Source organism: Macaca mulatta, chromosome 2 (genome assembly GCF_049350105.2).
Source record: "Macaca mulatta isolate MMU2019108-1 chromosome 2, T2T-MMU8v2.0, whole genome shotgun sequence".
NCBI classification, from domain to species: domain Eukaryota; kingdom Metazoa; phylum Chordata; class Mammalia; order Primates; family Cercopithecidae; genus Macaca; species Macaca mulatta.
Window position 1 is genome coordinate 152,905,145 of NC_133407.1, and position 22,674 is coordinate 152,927,818.

Here is a 22,674-nt window from a genome sequence, read left to right on the forward strand (position 1 = left end):
ATTCTCCCAAGTGAATTAACACAGGAACAGAAAACCAAATACTGCATGTTCTCATTATAAGTGGAAACTTAAACATTGGGTACTTAGGGACATAAAGACGGGAACAATAGACACTGGGGACTACTAGAGGAGGGAGGGAGATGGCAGCAAGGGCTTAATGGAAAACCACCTATTGGGTACTATGCTCACTACCTGGGTGACAGAATCATTCATACCCTGAACCTCAGCATCACACAATATAATCATGTAATAAACCTACATATCTAGCCCCTAAATCTAAAAGTTAAAATTACTTAAAAAAAAAAAAAAAAAGCCTAAGAGGAACCTGGTTTCCCAGTTCCAGATTCTTCTTCATTTTAATCCCCTGAGAATTTCCCACACTATTTTATAAACTCAGTTACACAGTTAAAAGAAGGTTACTTTATACATAGCTTATAACATATTCTTTTTTCTAGGAGCAACCCTATTAACTGAATGGCTTATAACATATTTGTAACAGAAGGTCTTTCTGTGTCTCTAGTCTGTTGTGTCAGCAGAAAAACCACTACTGTACATTTAAGAGAAAAGCATCTAAGATGTTTATGTTAGGCCACAGGGTCTCATGAGAAATACTGACTTCGTGAGGTCCTACGCTCCTTCTGTTATTATAATAAGCATTGTTTTATGCTGTGTTTCTAATTCAAAAATTGAATACTTTACTTTCTGTGCTTCATAATATTAGGACTTCCTGTCCCCATTTTAACAAAAAGGATATTTGTATAAATTGAATTATTTATATCCAGTGTTTATAAAGCTAGTAGTTCCTAGAGTTCAGGAACTGAACTCAGGATATTTATCCTTAATACTTCCTTCACAGAAAATTTGTTCCTGTCCCAAACTTCAGTTTTGATATCTTTCACAATCCCAAAGTTGTTTAGGTTGGAGTTTAACATGCTTAAAGTAGATAGGCAATTTTTCTAGACTATCCTTCTGTTGTTAACATCTTATATATTATATATTTTATATTATAATTTTCTTAATCATAATGAAGATAGAGATCATGGCCTATTATATATTGATTTGACATAATTTACTAATTGGTTAGTCTAATTTATGGTCATTATTGAAATATTCTTTGGGTGCCAGAAAAAATGTGCAATCTCTTTTTATGAGATACAATGTTATATATGTTCATTAGTTCAAACTTTTAAATTACATCATTCATTTCTGAAGTAACTAAAGAAAAAAAGTCTGAATAAACCAAATCGTTAAAGCAACTGACTGAACCCTTAGTAAAAATCCCTCTGAACAGTAAAATAGGATTGTAGGAAAATTTTTTAAATGTTGTAAATGAATAATCCCTACTTAAAGTATAAAAATGTTAATAAAATTAAAATAATTTTTAAATATGGAAAGATACTCAACTCATTTTATCAGACTGGAATAACCTTAAGACCAAAACAGAGTAAATAGAGCTAAATAAGAGAAAATTATATACCAATTGTATTGTGCACACTGATGGACTTTTCCTAAATAAATGTCAGAAAATAAAATTCAGCAATGATTTAATCATAAGACTACATAATAAAAGATTATCCCAATAATGTAAGGTGAGTTCAGTATCACAAAATCTGTCAAAGTAAATGACCACATTATTATATTAAAGGGAAGATATGATCATATCAATATATGCAGAAGAATATAATCTAGAAAGTTTGGTATTCATTCACAATAAAATATTTTAGCAATCGAGATGAGAAGACAACTTCTTTAAATGGTCTACAAACATATCTTTGGAAACATTTTTAAAGATAAGGAAGCAGAAACATTCCTTTTAGAGTTATTAGTATGTCCATGTGCTGATATGAAATTCTGCTATTCAGAATTGTAAGGGATGCTCTAAAGGAAAAAATTAAGTCTATTGGCAAGGAAAATCACCTTTTTCACATCATATGATTTTCAAAATGTAATGTTCAACAGTATGCATGAGAAACCTGTAGAAATAAGGAGTTACTTCAGCAAGATGGCTATATATAGAGTCCATACTCAACCAACAGTACTCTTATTCTCTAGCAAATATATAATAGTAAATGCAATTTTTTAAAAGAATACCATTCATAGTAACATGAAAATATACATGGTACCTAGGACAAATGTATACAAACTTACATCAAAAACTTAATAAAAACACAAATGAAGACCCAAATAAAAGAAGAGTTATACTATAGTCATGGATAGGAAGAGACAGAATCCCCTGAACAACAGCCCCCAAATTAATAAACAATCAAAATTCAAAAGGATTACTATTAGAAATTTACAATCTGATCTTAAAATTAATACTAGAGAACAAGCAGCCGAAATAACAATAAAAATTGGAGAGAGAAGAAGAAAAGAGAAGAGAAAGGAAGTAAGGAAGGAAGAGGATAAAAAGAAGAACAGAAATAAAGGACAGAGAGCTTGGCTTGTTAGATATCAAGTATAATTTCAAGTTATAGTAAATAAAACCATGTAGTATTCATGTAGGTTTATACAGTTAGACCAATGAATCAGACTGTCGAGAAACTAATCCACCCATGTATGTAAACTTAGTGTTGACAGAGGTGGCACTTTAAGTCAATTATCAAATACGGTGGGACAATTGACTATCCACATGGAAAAACAAAAAAGACTCCTACTTTGCAAATGCCCCCAAAATATTCCAAGGGATCTCTGAAGTTATATTTCTCTTTATTATCTTTTAATTTGAGAAATTGATGCTAAAGAATAATAATTATTATATTAAATAGAATTAACCCTACCAAAGCTACCACTTAGCTTATACAATATGGGAGTTTATTGATGTATTTGAAGCCTCTATGTATCTTTTCCTGAATGCATTGAAACATAAATCTCCTAAATAAATCACGTTATAATTTTCCTTTTCATTTTAAAGTTTTTGCTATATATTATATGAATATATCATAAAGATTTTTGTGAACGTCACTGTTTATATATATATGGAATCATTCTGGATTCGTTCCTGGAAAGTTGTTTTCTATACTAAGCCTTCCGTTTTGAGAATAATCCTTGTTGACATGTGAAGCTGTAGTTCATCAGCACTTCTTATAAAATGACATTGCATGAATCAAACAAAATATCTTTACCCAATCTTTTAGGAACATATAAACAAGGCTCCTTTGAATATATTTTAGATGTTTCCTGGTCATCAATAGATGCCAGGCAGCTTATGGTCACACTAAAGGTGGGGTCACTTAGTCTCTGGGAGTAACATGAGTGACTCAGAAACAAGAACTCTTGGAAAGGCACATGCCTAAGAGGGATACGGTGTAAATTTTAATGCAAAATTTCACTTTTTGTTTATTTATCATTTGAACTGTTAAGCACTTTTTGTATCAATATAAAATATACTAAAACTAATGAAATACTAAGACACATGTCTTGTGAAGGAAGGTTTCTTGGAGACCACTTTTATTTACACGACAAGTGGATGCTCCTAGTATCAGAAGACACTGACACATAGCGTCATGTGCTTAGTGGTTGCCAAAGTCTACCAACTTTGGGGAGCTGCAGGAGTCTTTCTGGGAGGTGGGAGGAAGGGAGATGAGTTTTATTATTTTGGGGTTTTCAAGCATTGAAACCAAAGGCCAAATACTAAACAGCATTTACATTTTAAGGTAAAATTCATTTTATTTGCAGCGTACACTTGTGTGGTAGACTGTTAAAGACAATTTTATGATTATTTATACACAGTATAATGGTTACATCTGCTGTTTGTTTTTAAAATAAAAAAAAAAATCAAAGAAAAGCCCAACTTTGACTATGTGGCTGAGATAAAGACCATGAATTGGTCTTTCCTAAAACTGCAACAGATATGCTGCTAGATTATGTTGTTTGCACTTTATGGGCATTTTAAAATCAGTATTTAAACTGAAGACATTGTCATGTTTTATTAATTTAATGAAGTTAAAAGTGACTGCTCTGTACATCATGACCTTAACAATGTTGATGCTGTAAGTGAAAGTTCATTGTCGTCTATATACTAAATTTATGGGTGCTTCTAACTTAAAATTATGACGGCAGATTCTCCCCCACAGCCTTAGTCCAGGGATGTGGCTGTATGCAGGTGCAGTATGCAGTTATGTGGAACCTTGCTTTCTAGTTCTGGGGAAAAAACTATGTCCCTAATTACTGGTTGCAAGAAACACGAATCCAGACTGCTTACAATTTTTGGTGGCTTTCTTTACGGTAAATCATCCCACTGGAGATATATTGAATTGTCAGCAAATTATATGGGGTATCTGATCACGTAACTAAAAATGTTTACCTCTCTCACTTGAAATGATCAGAAATTCTAGAAAGAATAACATTGTAAAGCCATATTTATTATTTTATTTTACTTTTTGGAGACAGGAGTTGCCGAGGCTGGTCTTAAGCTCCTGGTCCTCAAATAGTTCTCCCACCTTGGCCTGCCGAAGTGCTGGAGTTAAAGGTGTGAGGACCACACACAGTCTGGCTTTTTGTTTTTTTGAGTGTCTTCAAATTACAGCCATCGTTGTGAGTATGAAGGTGGTAGGTATCTCAGTGACTAATGATGTTAGGGAGCATCTTATGATGTGCTTATTGGCCATTTATATATCTTTGGAGAAATGTCTATTCAAATTCTTTGCTCATTTTTAAATTAGGTTATTTACCTTTTGTGTTTTTTGTGTTCGTTTTTGAAACATGGTCTCACTTTGTTGTCCTGGCTGGAGTGCAGTGGCCAAGGCTTATTGTAGCCTCGACCTCCCAGGCTCAAGTGTCTTCCCGCCTCGGCCTCCCAAAGTGTTGGGATTGCAAACATAAGCCACCACGCCCAGCCTATTTGACTTTTTATCGTTGGGTTGTAAGGTTCTGTATGTATTCTGGGTACTATACTATTAACAGATATAGCTGCATCCTTTTGACATGCCCCCATTCATCTTTGAGCATTTTCTTACTTTCTGGCACAAAAAGATGTTCCAGGCTCATCTCGCATTTCCCCTGCCTTTGACCTGGAATCAGCCATTTTTCCAAGGAGCTCTTTTAATGAGAGATTGGTTTTTGGAAACCAAGATCTGGACTATAGGCATACTTAATTTTGCTGAGTGCTATAACTTGTAGGCCTTTTAAGTGGACATACCATATCTACTTTTTCACTTAACATTGCCTGTAAGTTGGTTTATATTAGTTCATGGAGATGTTTATTCTTGTTTATGGCTACATAGTACTCAATTGTGTAATGTACCATGTTTATTCAACCAGTCTCCTGTAGATGGGCATTTAGGATGTTTGCAGTCTTGTATTATTACATCTAATGCTGCAGTGAATAATCTTGTGCATATCTTGTTTTTTATTTGTGGAGATGTGGATTCAGGGTAAATTCCTAGCAGTGGGCTCACCTACTCAAAAGGTAAATGCGCATCTGTAGTTGTTAGATATTCTCAAAATCCCTTCCATGAAGGTCACACCAGTCTGCATGCCTGTCAGCACTTGCACAGATTATTAATTCATTGTTATATTTTGCTTAAAATTGAGTTAGGAAGTTTGGTGAATAAATGGTTTGGGGATTTTTTTTTTTTTTTAAAGATATTTCCTGGTCATATGTGCCATATTTTCTCTATGGTCCATACCACAGAATTTGCTTGTTCCTAAATTATGCCTGTGTTTATTCACATTCATTTATGCTAAATTGTTTTCCAAATAGTTTTATAAATTTACCTCCCACACCAGCAATGTGTAAGAGTTTTCATCTTAGCCAACACTGTAATCAACGTTTTTCATTTTCCGAATTTGGTAAGTTTGAAATTGTAACTTGTTTTATTTTCTATTTTGTATTTCCTTGATTAATAATGAGGATAAATATATTTCCAAATGCATGTTAAACATTCTTGTTTCATTTTCTGTGAATAGTCTGTTCATGTCTTTTGCCCATTTTCCTATGGGTTATCTGTAGTTTTATTATTAGGAGTCCATTTAGATATTCTATATATTAATCTCTTGCCAATCATATGTGCTACAAATACCTTCTCTGAGTTTGCCACTGTTTCTTACCCTGTTTATGGTATCTCTTTCCAAGGTTTAAACTTTTTATTATAGAAAAACTTGAAATACACACAAAACAGAAAGGATAGTATAATATTAGCTTTGCATTCTTTACCCTGCTTCAAAAGTCATGAACTTATGGCCAATCTTCTTTTTTCTATACCTGCGACTTCTTCACCTTATGTTGAAACAAATCCCATTAGTAATATAACTTCAACAAAATTCAATATATTTCTATGAAATATAGGGATTTTCCTTTTTAAACATAATCACAGTGGCATTACCATACTTGAAAATTTAACAGTATTAGATATATTGCATTCAGTGTTCACATTTTCCATATATATATATATATATATTCATAAGTTTGTTTGAATCAGGTCCAAATACAGCACATACATCATGATAGGTTGATATGTCTTTTGAAAGGGTGTCCATGCATCCCAAGTATTTGGGGCAGTCTTGGTTGTCACCATTTCACTATGTTTCCCAGCACTATCCAACATGACCTGAGTTATCTCTGCAGCATTAGGAGCTCGTGGATTTAAACATACTTAATGTATTTCAGTATATTGCAATTATTATCCTTTCTGATGATCAGACTGTCCTGTGTTTGCCAAATAGGAGTCTGTTCAATCTGTCCTGAGTTTTTTGACACGACCCTCGTAGGTTTGATAGCATAGCATCCACACTTCCCAGTATAAGAAGTTCCAAGCTCATCGTGTACATGTCTCTCAGACTTGAAGACGTCTTGGGACCATTGAATAAAAATGGTGGAGACCACAATATGGGTAGTAGTGAAATGCATTACTACTGGGTTTGGACTTATTTCTAGGCATTTTCCATGGAAAAATTAAAAAGTCTTATTTAAAAAAATACATTGAGTTTACATTGATAATCCAAACTCAAACTGTGAACTAAGGGATTTTACTACACTTTATCAATTTTACATCTTTATTCATTTCTCCCACACCAAAATCCCCGACTCTCAAAGACAGCAACATCATTTCTCATTTGAGTTATCCCTCACAATAATCTTATCCATTAACAATATAACCTTGGGCTACTTATTTCATGAAAAATGCAAGGAATGAAATTTCTGCTTTTCTGGCTCCACTATGAAAATCTAAGAGCTGCTTTAACTGTAGCCAGCCTGTTCATGTGCAATTACTATGCCATTTTATATCAAAGACTTCAGATTTTAACTTCATAATATTTTAGTAACCCATAATGTCTCAAAACTACAAGAAAGCAGCCCTTATGTGAAAATGAGTCTCTGCTGGGCATGATGGCTTACACCTGTAATCACAGTGTTTTCAGAGGCTGAGGCAGGAGAATTGCTTGAGGCCAGGAGTTTGAGACTAGCCTGGGCAACATAGTGAGACCCTATCTCTACAAAAATAAAAATAAAAACTTAGCCAGTCATGGTGGAGCACGCCTATAGTCCCAGCTTCTTGGGAGGCTGAGGTGGGAGGATCATTTGAGCCCAGGAGTCCAGGGCTGCAGTGAGCTATGATTGTGCCACTGCACTCCAGCCTGGGCAACAGAGCGAGAGCCTGTTTCTAAAATAAATACATAAATAAGTTAAAATCTGTACAGTCCTAGAACTAAGGACTAGACTGTAGTCCTCTATTAAGAAGCTTGGTTGATATGCTGCACTTGCCTATATCATAAAAATACAAAACAGGCCAAGTATTCCAGCCTTTGGTAGGCTAAGGCAGGAGGATTGCTTGAGCCCAAGAGGTTGAGCCTACAGTGAGCCATGATTACGCCACTGCACTCCAGCCTGTACGACAGAGCGAACTCCTAAAACAAAACAAAACAAAACAAAACGAAAGACATAAAGCAGTGTGTTAGTAATTGCATTCCCAAGTCAGTGTTTTTTTGAGCAGCCCTTTGTTTCAATTATTGCTGTTCTTTAAAAATCATCAACCTGCATTTATCTGAATCATTAACTCTTTGATCTGTTGGTGTTCTTACATTTAAAGATACACAGCAACTTAAATATGAATTATCCAAACCCCTTGTAGTAAAGCATAATCTCCACCCACTTCCAACTGCTTATACAGTGCCAATTCCTTATCACCAATTTGTTTTTCCACTGAAAAGTGGAAAAGGATGGAACCTTTTGTCTAACCCAAGTCGCGTTGGACAGACAGTTTGAGAATCTCTGCTGTAAGTTACCATGGCTGGAAGAACCCAGCCCTGAAAATCCAGCACCATTATGTAACACTCATCCATTCCTTTCTGCTTTCTAGTAAATGTTGACTTCCTGGCTAGATTGTAGCTTCATGGGCAGTACCATGAATGACTCACTCTATGATCCTAAGGCTTGGAACTGTAGGTCTGTGAATGCATCAAATAAATGGGGTACATGACATGGTCACAAAACAGTAACACCTTGATTATGACCAAAATTTTAACGAAAGAAATATGGTTTTTAAATGTGCAAAACTCTGTTAAAAGAAGTCATTAGGGTCTGTCACGTCTTCCATACTTGGCCAGCTCCAGGTTCTTAGCTCCTAATCAAGCAAGGTTTTAAAAAGCTCTGGATATAGAAAGCAGTTCTCTACCTCCATACACCTCTGAACCACAAATCCTTGCATTTTAAACATGCCTTTAAGCTTTCAAGCTTTAACATAGTGGTGCCTCATTCTCTAGTGTGGCAGGCAGCTTCCTGTTACTCATGTCCTTGTGTCCCTCTCGAGTGTGGGCTGTGTCTCACTTCTAACAGACTATGGTAAAGTTATGGAATGCCAGTTTTGAGATTAGGTGATGAAAAGGCTCTGACTTCCAGCTTGCTCTCTTGCTTGCTCTGATGGAAGCCACCTCCCATGTTGTGAACTGACCCTTTAAGGCAAGGGCCATGTGGCAAGGAACTGAAGGAGGTGTCTGGCCAACAGCCAATAAGGCATTGAGACCTCAATCCACAACCCACAAAATTCAACCCACTGAACCCTCCCAGAAACCACTTTGAGCGATCTTGAAAGGCCTGGCAGACCTTGAGATGACTGCAAGTATCACAGCCTCATGAGACACTGAGCCAGAGAACCCAGGTAAGGCATGCCCAGATTCCTTGTTTCAAGCTACTAAGTTTTAAGGTAATTTTTTACATAAATAACACATTTGAGACAAATGAGGCATTACTATGCCACAGCCTGAAAACTGTCACAGTTACCTTAGGCAAGTTAATCTATTTTCAAACAGCAAGAGCCTTCCCCACCTCACAGACTAACTGCAATGTCTGTGTGAAGGAATCTGCTCACATACAAAAAAGTGAGCTTCCTTTGAACTCAACACAGAAAATTTTAACAGACTAATTGGTTTACCAATATCTTTCCAGAGGAATTTCAATTGAATTGTTCATAATTTATACTTTTTTATATTGAAAACATTTTTAACTAGTGAAAACAAAGGACACATTCAAAATCAGGTAGAAATCATGTTTCCTTTTAATTGAATACTTAATTCACAATGTTTCCTCTCTTCCTGCTACTCTGGTAATAATTAGGTCCCCACCTCTCAAGAACATTGCACCTGGCCAGACTGAGAGCCAGTGTGAACATGGGCCCCAAACCAGGGCTTTCGGAATAACAAGGAACAGCCAAGCCAGCCTCTCCCTTCACTTAGAAAGGGACTGTGAATGCGAGGGTCCAAATCTTCACCGTCTAAACACAGAAAACCAGGAGCTCAACACCAACATGGAAACCAAAATGTATCAGGAATGAAGTGCAGTACCCCTTCACATACTCAAGGTCAAGATGGGTTTGCAGAAATCGTATCTGACCATCTGGCCTCTGCTAGTAGATATGGCCCCACCCCAGCATTTTTAAGAGAATATGTTTTTGTTTCTATACTTGTATTATTTTCCCCAAGGGGTATAAAATCTACCAAAAGGAATATAATGAATCAGAATAAATCAGCTCACTCACAAGAAACCTTCCTGGGTAATGGTTTTTAGTTGCTGAGCTTATTCAGCACGTTATTTAAAAGTGGCAAAATTCAGGGCAATCTGAGAAGAGAATTCAAAAGTGGCAGCTACAGGTTTAGGTAGGACACACATACATACAACCCCCATTTTTTTCAGTGTATATGTCAAGAGGTCAAGACCCCTGATCATCAAAATAAGTTATTTTGTATATTACAGTGCACAGGACAACAGAGGGAAAGACACTTTCCTGGAAGGTGACAACAAGGCCTTTTTGCAAAAGGTCCACTCCAAAAGGACTGGAGCCCAGTGCCTTGTGGCCTTCATTAACTTGACCCCTCCTCTTCTTTGGTTGCAGTGGCCTCAGTGGGAGCTGTTTCTTCTACTTGTTCTGCTGGCTTCTTCTCCCTTTCCTCTTCCTCATCCTCATCCTCTTGGGGATAGAGGTCTGGGTATTTCTGCATGCATTCCTGCATGGCCCGGAACTGGTCTACACAGTCTGACCCCTTGATCTCCTCCGTGCTATAGTGGAAGCAGGAAAAGGCTGACTTAAACTGTTCTCCACAGGGACCGCTGGCCATTCCCCCAAGGCATGGGCAGTTCCAGTTAATGTTTCCATTTGGCAGTATCAATCCTAGAACAGGAAGATAAGCAAGGACAATGTGAGAGATGTTCTCTAAAGTTTCAGAAAATACAAAACTAGTCCAGTCCTCACAGGCTACTCAGGTGGTGCAAAACAGGAACTATTGTTGCCTATGGACCCACACCTTGATTTGGATTACATTTAAAGCCTAGCACATATCCAGCATTCCTTGGCCCAGCTGGGAGAGAAGCCACCAATGACATCTTTCTCCATGTGTGACACTAGTCTATTCTAAGCCACCTCCCAGTGCTCTGAGGCTGTGCTCCAAGAATTAAATACCGGGACCCATCTAACCCAAAGAGGAGGAGATCACTTGAATGGTTAGTGAAGAGCTTTTTGAAAGCCCAAACACTTTAAGGAACCGAGGTATTGATCTCCTCTTTCTAATCCTCCTCCTCATATGGATGGTCAGGACCACCCCACCCCCCATGCTCCCTGCCCCTTGAACCCAGCTTGCCCTGCAGCTGCTCTCAGAAGCTCAGCATAGCCTGGGGAGTGGTGAAGAGGAGGAGGTTGCTCCTTATGTACTGATGAGGAAAGATGTCCAAGACATGCGGCACAATGAGAAGCTGGTGGCCTACCATTAGTGTGAGTGCATTCTTGTGAAAATCAACCAAACTGTTAAACTGCACATATGTGTTGGGGAGGAAACAAGGTTATAAATGGGTTTTCATTTTCACTATTATTAATAGGCCTCTTACTTTTGACTTTTATACCTTTTCTTATCACTGAACTTTATTCACATCTAAATAGTATTTCTTGGTTTTCCAAAATGCTCTCAAAATGATGGCTTCATTTTCAGCTTTGCGACAGACATACCATTCATATAGAAGTTTCTTACATGAGTCTTATTAAGAGACTGAAAGTACTTTCTAAGAGAGCCTCTAAAATGTCCTGTGAAATTACACATGATTCTTCACTCCAGGGCAATACCGAGGCCTGGCGCACTGCACTAATGTCCAAAGTCCTAGACGAAACCCCGCCTGCCTCTCAGTTCCAGCTTGGGAAGCTCCACTGACCAATGGATCTGCTGTAGCTATTCCTGTCCTTTACTTGTAAAATGGGGATAGCATGGACGATGCCAACTAGTGCTGCCCCCTTAGCAGGCAGCAGACCCCCAGGACCATCAGCAGTTGCAGATCAAGTTCTCCTGCATTAAGTTATGCTTGGTAACTCACATAAGCCTTCTGACAACCTTCTGCAGTGGGTGCTACTAACCCCAGTTTGCACACGCAGTCTCTGGGGCTCATGGTCCAAGTGAGGACTGCAGACTGAGCTGGCAGGATTCCCAGAGCCATGCCCCTTCCCCTACATCTCACTGCTTCTTGACAGGGACCTCAGTGTTGGAAAAACATTTGCAAATGCTACCCCCTGGAGTTTCAAATCTGCTCACAAACCTGCATAACCAGTTTCCAAGAGATAATACTGACATTTAAAAATTACAACCCAGTGCAAATTGACCAGGTGGTTGATCAAAAATAACAAAAAAAATTATATCCTAGGTCTCCAGGAGTCCTTATTTCATTATTTCTTAGGGGCAGGTGAGCTGGAATGAGATACTTCCTCACAAAGCACATGGTGCCAATCTGCATTTCAGGAACACAATATAAATCCACACAGAGGGTACCTTTGGCATGTTACATAAAGCTCAGATGCAGTGTGTTGTCAAACATGCAGTCTAAGGCCTGAGGTTCCAGTCTCTGGCTGAGTCTGTCTCCGCCCCCTCCTGGGTCCCCAGTTTTCTCATTGGATCCGATGATCTTTAAGGCCCTCTTGATGTTTTGATTCTAGGAAAATTACTTCTGCCACCTTTTTTTCTTGGTACTCTTAGCTATTACAAGCACCATCTCAGCTGCACAGCTGGGTGCTGGAAGGCAGGTAGATGGCATAAAATGGTGACTTACTTGGCCCACTTAGTAATTTTGCAGTTAAGAGGTTGAAACCTGGGTCCCAGAGTTCTTTGTGTTTTATATGCTGCTTTGTACAAAGTATCACTATAAGGGGCTGCAAAGCTAAATGCATCATATGGGATACCTACAATCCAAGCAGACACATTGCAAGTGACAGAAGCAGGTAAAAAAAACAACAGGGACAGTAAAGAATGGTGGGATCTGGAGGGAGCAGCCCAGCCTAAAGGCAGATACATTCAGTTTTTAATAACACTGTGAGGCAAACAAAACAAGGCCCAACTTGTACTGCAGGCCTCCATAGTCTTGATCAATTAATGAAATGTGCTTAATATGGATCTAAAGATAAGCAAGGTACTAGAATTGACATGTAAGTCCTGATCAAGATTACCCTTGCAGCTGTCTTTCTCAGAATGCTAGCACTTTGCATAATGTCTGCATTTCCCGCTGCTCCCACTGGGTGCTGGATATATACTTTATGCTTTGACCCCTAGGATCAGTCAGGGCAACAAGTAAAGGGTCCTACAGAAGGAATAGACACATCAGTTAGCATTTGAGAAATTCCAATCAGGAACCCATATTCCCGATGCGGCTGCTTCATGCTCTTCAATTACCAATTAGCACTAGAAGGTTAGTTGTCATCATGGACACTAGAAGTGGTTTTTGATTGGTGAACTGAGTACTGTACAATACGTAGATTGTTCATGGATACCGCACACACACATCCACCGCACACAGGCTGCAGTAGTAAGTATCTAGTGAGTTTAGCAGCCCAAAACTTTTGGAACAATGTCCTAGGCCTAAGCAACCACTGTTATATTCAGCCATTAACTAAGGAGTGTGCAACAGCTCTGACTAGGTTAGTTGAATCCTGCTGCTGGAAAGCTGTCTATGTCAAGTGACCTTTTCATGTAAGGTGCTTGCTGGAGCAGTTAGAGAGAGCAGGGACTTCACCAACCTTACAGAACAAGGTACATGACTGTCTACTTGCTAATCAAGTTGCTAGATGTGGCATAATTCAGTCTGACAACTTGTCTGAGCATGAGCCCTGTCACCTTAACCTACCTATAACTGCTGGAATCTACTAACACCCTCTCCCAAAACTTAACTGTTGTGCCAGGGAAGTACATCAGAACAAGGTTGGCAAGCACAGTCCCTCAAACCTCCAAGGAAGATAAACCACTGCCCTCAGAGATAGTCTATGGCTGAGAATAGATACCTGAAAACTCGGCCTTGGCTAGGAAAACATGGGAAAGGAATTAAGAACACTGAGGTTCCCCCCAGTGCCCTGATGTGGGAGGCCCCATGTCACTCACCGTGCTCCTCGTATGGATCATTGGGGTCATCGGCCACCAGTTCTGCATTGCTTGGAGTTTCATGATCTTCTTTGGTTACAAATATGATTCGATCCTTCCCTAGTGTTTGGAGAACACAGGAAGAAATGTTTCATTCAAGAGCAGTGAGTCAGCTTTAAACCCAAAGCAGTCGCCATACAAACCAAGTTTGAAGACTGTTCCATATGCCATCCCTACGTGAGGTGACCATCAAACTGCTCTCATATGCTACAGGTAGGAAACAAAAGGGGATGGATGAGGGGCAGGGCAGGAAAAAAAGCACTCAAGAAAGTGTCCTAGGGGCTTACCCACAGGGTTCAGAATGCATAAAAAGTTGGAGGAAGACTGAGCACACTGGCAAAGTGAGTGTGCAGTGATGTGGGTCCTCAGCCTACAGATCACTACAGCCCTCACAGCTGATGTACCCACAGGCCCCTGCCTCTGAAAGGCTGAGGACACGGGCAGTCTGAGAGTGCCCACAGTCAGCACCCCCACTAGGCCTCAGGGCTCCTAATCGTGGCCGGAAGAAGAAAGGGTCATGAAGGTGAGGAACACTGCAGCCCTTCCATTCCCCACAGTCCGAGAGGCCTGGGGACCATTTCCCAACAAGGATAACAACTGGAGGGGGACAGGAGGAAAAGCACTTCTCAGATCTTTTTAACTGTGACCATCTGCAGTTGATTTTTTTAGGACAAACCCCACAGTGGTTAGGGTCAGGACTGTGGTCCTGTGAGGACCAGCATGGGAAAGTCAGCAGGCCTAAAGTGCAGAGCACCTTGTTCAAAACCAAAGCCCTCACCCTGGGGCCTGGCTGCCGGAAGGTCTGAGGACTACAGGAAAACAGACCAGTGAGAGTCAAATGCATTTTATATTAGGAGCTTCTCCTCACTGGAGGCTGGGTGAGCACAGAAAAGCATATCAGTCCTGGCCAAACCAGGGTGGGTGCATTAACTGCCTTACAGTGACCCCCTATGAAGTATTATCACGCTCAGCCCCCATCGAGTACAGGAGAAAACCAAGGCTGAGTGGCTATGTAAGCAGAAGGTAGGTCCTTACAGCCCTCTCCACTACACCTTGTAGCTGTCAACACTTTACCTCACCTTCCTAAAAACTTCGGCCATCAGCTAACCACACCACAGGTATGCGTCAGATATTCTCATTGTGGGCAAGAAGCACCTTGTCCTCAGTACCCCACGCTGCATGGTGGATCATCAGTTTCTCCAGCAGTACCCAGAGAACAGACAGAGCCAGTCCATCTCTTGGTCCTCCGTGTGAGTTCATTCCTCCATCCTATCGCCACCCTGAGAGGGAGGTGGCAGCACCCCCTTTTAATGGTGGTGAGCCTGAGGCTCTGAGTAGTGACTTGCTGGGCCACACAGGACAGGATTCTTTGAAGTCTACACTGTTGGAGATCCTTTCTACACACCCATACTGCCCCGCACCAACATCTGCACAAGAATAATGATAGCTGACACTAAGCACTTAGCATGACTAGGCACTGCCTGAGAGCTTGTGCACCTTGGGCAATGAATAAACACAATAAAATCTGACCCAACCCCTGCCTCAAAAAGCTTAGAATCAAGTGAAATGTTTGCCAAGTAAACAAACAAGATCTTTCTTGTACCTTCCTGGTGAAGATGAATGACAAATTCTACAGAGCAACTGACCATGCGTTCTGATCCCAGGAGATCTGGGGTACAGGGACCCTCATCTGGAAGGGGATAGGAGGTGCTATGCATTTAAGAAGACTTCTTCAGCTATGGCCAAAAGTGCGTGGCTCTGAGTGAGCGGCTACTGTGGGCACAGAGGCCTGACCTGCAGAAACGTGGCTCTGTGAAAGCTGCAGGCATCTCTGATTACTTTATACTTTTTGTTTTCTCTTTATATTTAGAAAAGTTTGGTCACAGGTATGCTGAGGGGAAAGCAAGGAAAAAGGCTTGGGCCCATGCTTGGACTGATGTAATTAAGGAAGAGGCTTCTGGAAGGCAGGGGGCAGTGACAACAAAAACTGAGCGACATCTCCAGTGAGAAGGACAGTTCAGGGGACAGAGGGAGGGCACTTTGGTGCCTTACGCCATGCCCACACTGCACAGGGTCTCTTACGCTAGGACAGAGTAACAACAAAAAAACCTCAGCACACACAGGGCCAGGACCCCCAACACACTGGAGGTTTCTGCTCCCAGAGATGGTCTCTGCCACAACACCTTGCATGTCATCCAACAGAAGACTGCTTTTCCCCTGTGGCTGACTTGGGAAAGCTTTTGGACCAGGCAGCCAGGACTTGTTAAAGTACCTAGTAATCTTGGTAATTCTGGCCAGTTTCCAAAATACTCAAAAGCAATCTGTAAAAATGGTGAACGCTAAGTACAATGAGCTGATGCAAATTTCGCAACTCAGCTCTGGCAGTTTTGTTGACCAAGATGGCAGCTCAGCACAGCCCAATGGTGAGGCCCAGCCATAGGCACACAAAGCAAAAGGTCCAAATGTGGTAAAGTATGAGGCCTTCCTGGGGTTTGCCATACATAGAGAGACCAGGCCTCACCCAAGAAAAGCTGAATCGAGCTCTCTGCCACATCCATGTAGCTCACGGGCTTCACAGGTGACTGATACACAGCCAGGTTAGGAAACACCAGCCTAGCACAATCCCACTGAGAATTCCAGGTCCCTACCACTGGGCCAAGTCCTCACATGTGCCTTCCTGGACATTTTCCCTTGCAGCACAGTTCACACTGGATTGAAGGTAGAACAGTAATAGCTGCATCTTTTATACATTTTTGTCCCATGCAATGTGTTTTATTATATCTGTGAGTTCACTGGTGGGTATTACTTTATCTCCATTTTACAGAAACCACAGGAGCTGAGAAACGGACCAAAAGACATGCAGTAAATGAAGGCAGAACAGGAACTCTGGTCTGAAAGATCCAGAGTGTGTCTCCTGCAAACTGTCCATTGCATGCCTGTCCTGGAGGGCCTCTGCTTTCTGGAACATTTAAAACTCAATTCAAGAACCGATGCAAGGACAAGGCTTACCTATTCCTAACAAATCTAAGTGTGAAAGAAAGAACTGGTCAGACTAGTCATAAGATGCCAACCAGTGGGACAATCAGCTAGACAAGTAGTTCTTATGACATTTCTCAGCAATTTCTCCAGAAAAATAAAATTAAAAGTGCTTGTGTTTTTATTTCTAAGATAAGCTTTAAAAGCAGTTGAATATGCATGTTCTGAAGGAGGTGGATAACTATGTTAAACCTTCTGGCTCACAGTGGCTTCAATATCACAGAGAGTCTGAGAACTGGAGTTCAAAGCTGGACTTAAGCACTTCCCACTGTGTGAGCTCAGGTACCCTCTGGGCCTCAGAAACCAGGCCTTACCACCAGCTTCACTGACCTACCTCACATGGTTGGGGAGGTGAAATGTGTTTCTGCTGTTAGCTAGAATCCCACTCAACAGTAAGTTTTAAAGGGTACGTGGCCAGGAAAAGAGACAATCACAGGCTCAGAGATGTCAATAATATCTTGGAAATGGGAGAGTTGATGGTCGAGTGCTCTCTGACTTAACCAGTGAAGAAAGCTGAACCCAAAGTGCACAAGGAGGAGGTCCCCCAGAATCAACTCAGTCCCCACCCCAGAACCTTGGTCAGAGTGGGGAACTGGAGGCCCGAGGGGTTACTCTGTGAACAGGACTTCAGGGTGGGGCTGAGAACAGAACTGACTGAGCAGTCGGATACCAAGACACCTTCCACCCTCAGCTGTTTAGTTTTACTTTTGGTAGAGCCACCCCAACCCGTCTTTCTCTCACATCTCCATCAGCATATTAGAATGGCTCGATCTTCAAATATATCCAGAAAGAGCTGCATCTCTCACCTCTTGGACCCCATCTCCCACCATCATTCCCTCCACTCCAGCCATGCTGACCTCTGCTTTTACTTGAACATGCTGAGCACATGCCTACCTCTGGCTTTTGCACAGGGTATTCTGTCCTCCACGAGCACTTTCCCTTCCCTCAGGTACCCTCACAGCGATTTCTCCCTGCTTTCACTTCCTGCTCACATGCCACCGTCCCTGACCACTGCCCATCTCCCTTATCCTGCTTTTTTATCTTTCTCCAAAGTGCTTTTCTTCACCCAACATACTATGTATGTTTACCACTTGATGCCCCCACTGGAATGTCAGCTCCTCAGAGGCAGCGATTTTTGTCTATTCTGTTCATTGCAGTATCCTGAGAGCCCAGAATAGTGCCAATGACAAAGTGGGTGTTCAATCTTTGTTGAAAAAAGTGAATGGAGAAACAACTCTGGATTACGGCATGAAGACCCTAGTGTAAGAATTAAAGAAAGAGGAGAGAAACACGAACGGTGGCTTTTCAGTCAACAGGGACAGGTTTATTTTAAACAAACCTGAGGTGGGCTGCTGGCTGAGTTAGGTCAGAGCCACATTCTCTTACAGACTAAGAGTTTTTAAGGATTCAGGGTGAGAGAGTTTATCAGAGGCTTGGACTGCTTCTGTGTCTCTTTATTGTGCTCATCTGGGAGGCAGAGTTGTATGTCTGTTTCCACACATCTTTCTGCAGCTGCAGGCATATCCCCCCCAGGACTGCTTTTAGCTTCCCTATCTTAGTGCACCTGAAGGGAAAGGAATGTTCTTATTAAGGCCCACAGTTTTACTGGGGTCCACTGTATGAGGGTGAAGTTTGGCAGTTACCCAAGAGACTTTCCCCCACCTCCCTCTATGACCGAGGTGTCTTATCTGTGTTTTACTGTCTGCTCTTCCTGGCTGCTTGTAGTTAGAAGTGATTTCCTTGAAATGCATGAGGCTAGAAAGGGAGCTGGAACTTAAAGTGCCAGTGTTTGTCCGAGATGACGCTACTCCTGCTCTGTCACCCAGTCCCAGCAGAAAGCAGGAAGACAGAATGGTTATCACCATTAAGTGAGCAAGACCAAAAAATCCCTTGGATGAGTAGTTTGATTTCCCCCATGAAAGGGGAAGATCTTTACAGGCAAGAATCTCTCAGCATATCCACTCCAGAAGGAATGCCCGTGTGTCCTGCAGAGGAAGCAGTTTCTTGTCTCCCATGGATGCTGACTCACCAGGATCATGTTTGAGAATGGCAACCTGCACTACGGACTTGTCTTCTTTCATTTTTGGCTAAGCTGATTCAATACACCTGTGATACAATTCCAACCACTACTTTCTGACACTCAACCCAAGAAAGAGATCTAAAGCCAGAGGGAGTGGTGCCTGTGGTATATTTTGAGTGAGTAAAGTAAGGGGTTTCTAAGAGTTTGATAAATCTGACTGCTGAGGACTTTCATGTTTAGAATCTAACCCCTTTGAAAGATATAACTCCCGCGTACAGAATCAAGTATCTGTGAAGAACACACAAATAGCTTTCAGACAGAGTGTAAGAAGAATGCAAGTGTTAGAAGTTTAGCTCAACAAACCTTCCTTAGCTCCAGCTCTGTGGTAGTACCTGGTGGTCACAGATGAATACGACACAGGCATCCAGTGGAGAAGACGGAAGGGGAGGGATCCTACCTTTGTCCCTGACAAAGAACTTCAGGGAGGGAAGGAGGGAATAGACATTCCAGAAGGGACCATCCTGGGCAAAGCCTGGAGTGCAAAAGGAGGGTTTTAAGTAGTGTTCGCTCACACACATTGAGGACTGCAAAAGGTTTTCTTAAGAAAACTGGCATTTAAAAGGATCTCTGAAGCCTCAGGAAGCCTTCTCAGACCCCACAGAGCCGTTCACTAAATGATCATAGCATGCTGGGCTTTCCCTTCATGTCACTTATGACAGTCTGTAATCATGCATTGGTCTGGTGATGTTTTAATGGCAATCTCTTCCACCATGCCAGGAAGGCAGAGAATGTGTCACATTGCTCACCACTATATGCCCAATGGCTGGCACGTCACATGTGCTTTATAAATGTTGACTAAACACGAGTGGGCAGGCTCTGCATTAGAAAGAGGAAACTAAGAAAGAAACACTATGGTGCTGACACACAGAAGTGTGGCTAGCCCAAGGCCAGGGAGCCAGGATGAGAGCCCTCGAATGCCAAACCAAGGAGTTTAACCTGAAGGCTGGGTAGCAGGTGGACCCCTGAAATAAACTTGCACAGGCAAGTGATTCACTCAGGACAGAGGGCAGGTACACGCATGATTCAATAAAGATTTGGGCACCCATTGTACACCAGGCCCTGTGCCAGATGCTGGGGATTCCACAGCCCATCTGATGCTCTCAGCTTAGTGGGAGAAGACAGGCAGGAAGATGGCAAAAAATAAAAAAGGTAATTTCAGAGAGTTCAGGATGTGAAAGACACAAAGGGTCAGGAGGCTAAATTTTAAAGGATGAGGAGTCAGCCATGGAAGAGGTGAAGGCAGGATCTACCAAACCAAGGGTATAGCGAAGAGGTTAGAGGCTGGGCAACAAAAAGGTGGGAAGAGACCAGGCTGGAAAGGCAGACAGGGCCAGATCACATAAGCTCTGATACGGTAAGGAGTTTGGGATCATTTTTTTTAAAAATCCTATGGGAAGCATAAAGGATCAGTGAGCAAAAAAAAAAAAAAAAAAAAAATGTTAGGGACTTCTTAGGGGGACAGTGGTATGGATAAGAAAAATACTAAGGAAGGCCTATAAGTGAGTGCTTTCAATTCTCACTCATCTCCTAAGAGAGATCTTTGAACCAGGAAAAGATAAGGGCTCCATGTTTTTTTTTTTTTTTTTGAGACGGAGTCTTGCTCTGTAGCCCGGGCTGGAGTGCAGTGGCCGGATCTCAGCTCACTGCAAGCTCCGCCTCCCGGGTTTATGCCATTCTCCTGCCTCAGCCTCCGGAGTAGCTGGGACTACAGGCGCCCGCCACCTCGCCCGGCTAGTTTTTTGTATTTTTAGTAGAGACGGGGTTTCACGGTGTTAGCCAGGATGGTCTTGATCTCCTGACCTCGTGATCCGCCCGTCTCGGCCTCCCAAAGTGCTGGGATTACAGGCTTGAGCCACCGCGCCCAGCCAAGGGCTCCATGTTTTGAAGGCAGATGGACCTAGCCTCCCTTTCCAGAGAAAACTGCCTCCTGTAAATCCTCAAAGAGAAGGAGGGTTTTGTTTATCAGCACAGCCTCATTATACCCAAAGGCTCAAAAATTATTTGCTAAATGAAGTAAATTAGAGAGAGACTTGAAATTAAAAACAACAGTGGTGAGGGCAGAGGACTTTTGCTTACGGCACACATTAAGTAGTAATCAGCGGAAATATAATAGTACTCATTAAAGAGTGAGTCTTATGGCTTTACAACCCAGAGGAGGAGAGGTTCTAGAAGCAGACAGGGCTACTAGGGAAAAGGCTCAGCATTTTAGGCTGAGCTATGCTCCTAACTGGATGTGTAACTAAGGTAGGCCACCTCCTTCTCTGGGCTTCAGATTGCTTGAATTAACTGATGGAGCTGGAGTATTCACCAAAGAATTTCTGGGTGACTTCCAACTCTCTCTGTAGCTTTATAACCATCCATCCCCCTTCTCTGGAGCAGAGAAGATGCTTCATGAATATTTGCTGTATCAGTGAAGCCCAACATCTCATTTTACAACACTGGAAACCAGGGCCTGGAGGGGTTAGGTAGGAGCTTAGGGCCAAGGAGTCAGTTTGTGGCAGTGTGTGGGGAGGCCCTCCGACCTGTGGCTTGGGTACTTCTGAGCTCTTGGGTAGAGTAACATCAAGGAAGCATTAGGTGGTTGGAGCTCAACTTTGGGGTGGGAGGTAGGCAGGGTTCTCCCTGCAATCCACTGGGCACTAGATTGGAAAAGGCTGTTCTGGGGTCACAATGCCCAGGCTCAAACCCCGGTTCCACGATTTGCTGGCTGAGTGGCTTTAGCCAAGTCTCCTGTGTCAGACTTTACTCTTCAGTAAAATGTGACCAGTAACAGAGTCTGACTTACAAAGGGCGCAGCGAGATCAATGAGACAAGCCACGTAAGTTTCCTTGAACAGTGCCTGATAGGTAGCAGGGGGCTCAAAAACATTCCCGTTAGTAGAACTCCTAGCACAACTCCTAGCACCCCAGCACAGCACACGCTACCCCCAGTAGCAACTTTTCGGGACCCGCCTTTTAAAGGCGCGTGCAAAATGGCAACACGTGGGGTATGGCAGGAGCGGTAGTAATAATTAACATACATTCCCAGTTACGAGCCACACGCAACGTGCTCGGCATTTCCCGTGCCCCAACCCGGCCTAGTTTACGACTTCCCACGCACAGGCCCCTCTGAGGTCAGGGTTCGGGCTTCACTGTGACCTTGGACCAGTCCCGTTCCCCCGAGAGCTTCGGTTTTCTCATTCGCAAAACACGAGTGGCGACCCCCCAGCCTGCCCGCCTCCGAGTGTCCCAGGGTGGGCAACCGGGCCGCGCCTCGGGTGGCCCGCGCCTGCGGCGTGGTAGCGGGGCGCCGGGGCCCGCGTGTCTCCCGCAGGCCCTCGTAGGCCGGTCTCCATGGCAGCCCGCCCTCCCTACCTTCCTGCCGGCAATAGGACATGGCTGCAGCCCGTCCCTGAGACCTTGCAGAAGCGGCAGTGGCGGTAGCTGCAGCTTTACGCCGTGACCTCCTCTCCTCAGGCAGGGCGGGCGCCTCCGAAGCCCGCGCGGACCCGCCCCCTCCAGGCCTGCCCGCCGCGCGCCTGCCTCGGCGCCCTCTTAACCGCGGCCAGGCCCACCTCAGCCGGAAACTACATTTCCCAGCAGGTCGCGAGCCCCACAGCAGCTCGCCAGGCAGTAGAAACTACATTTCCCAGAAAGCTTTGCAGTGCGCAGGCGCATCAATGAGGTACTGTAATGTCCCTGACCCGT

The 22,674-nt window shown here is 42.5% G+C and overlaps 1 protein-coding gene across 2 annotated transcripts; it reads right to left on the reverse strand.

The window, feature by feature from the left end:
• Positions 1-9,473: 9,473 nt before the first annotated feature.
• Positions 9,474-22,548, reverse strand: CHCHD4 (coiled-coil-helix-coiled-coil-helix domain containing 4). 2 transcript variants are annotated; one of them, XM_015130126.3, is made up of 4 exons: positions 22,342-22,548; positions 19,292-19,460; positions 13,834-13,932; positions 9,474-10,601 (listed from the first exon to the last, which is right to left on the reverse strand). In XM_015130126.3, the coding sequence occupies exons 2-4, from the start codon at positions 19,350-19,352 to the stop codon at positions 10,294-10,296; spliced, it is 468 nt and encodes a 155-aa protein (XP_014985612.1). In that variant the 5' UTR covers positions 19,353-19,460; positions 22,342-22,548; the 3' UTR covers positions 9,474-10,293. The 2 variants fall into 2 exon arrangements, with proteins under 2 accessions (XP_014985612.1, NP_001185638.1); NM_001198709.1 differs by lacking the exon at positions 19,292-19,460 and having other exon boundaries at positions 10,290-10,601; positions 22,342-22,445.
• Positions 22,549-22,674: the final 126 nt, after the last annotated feature.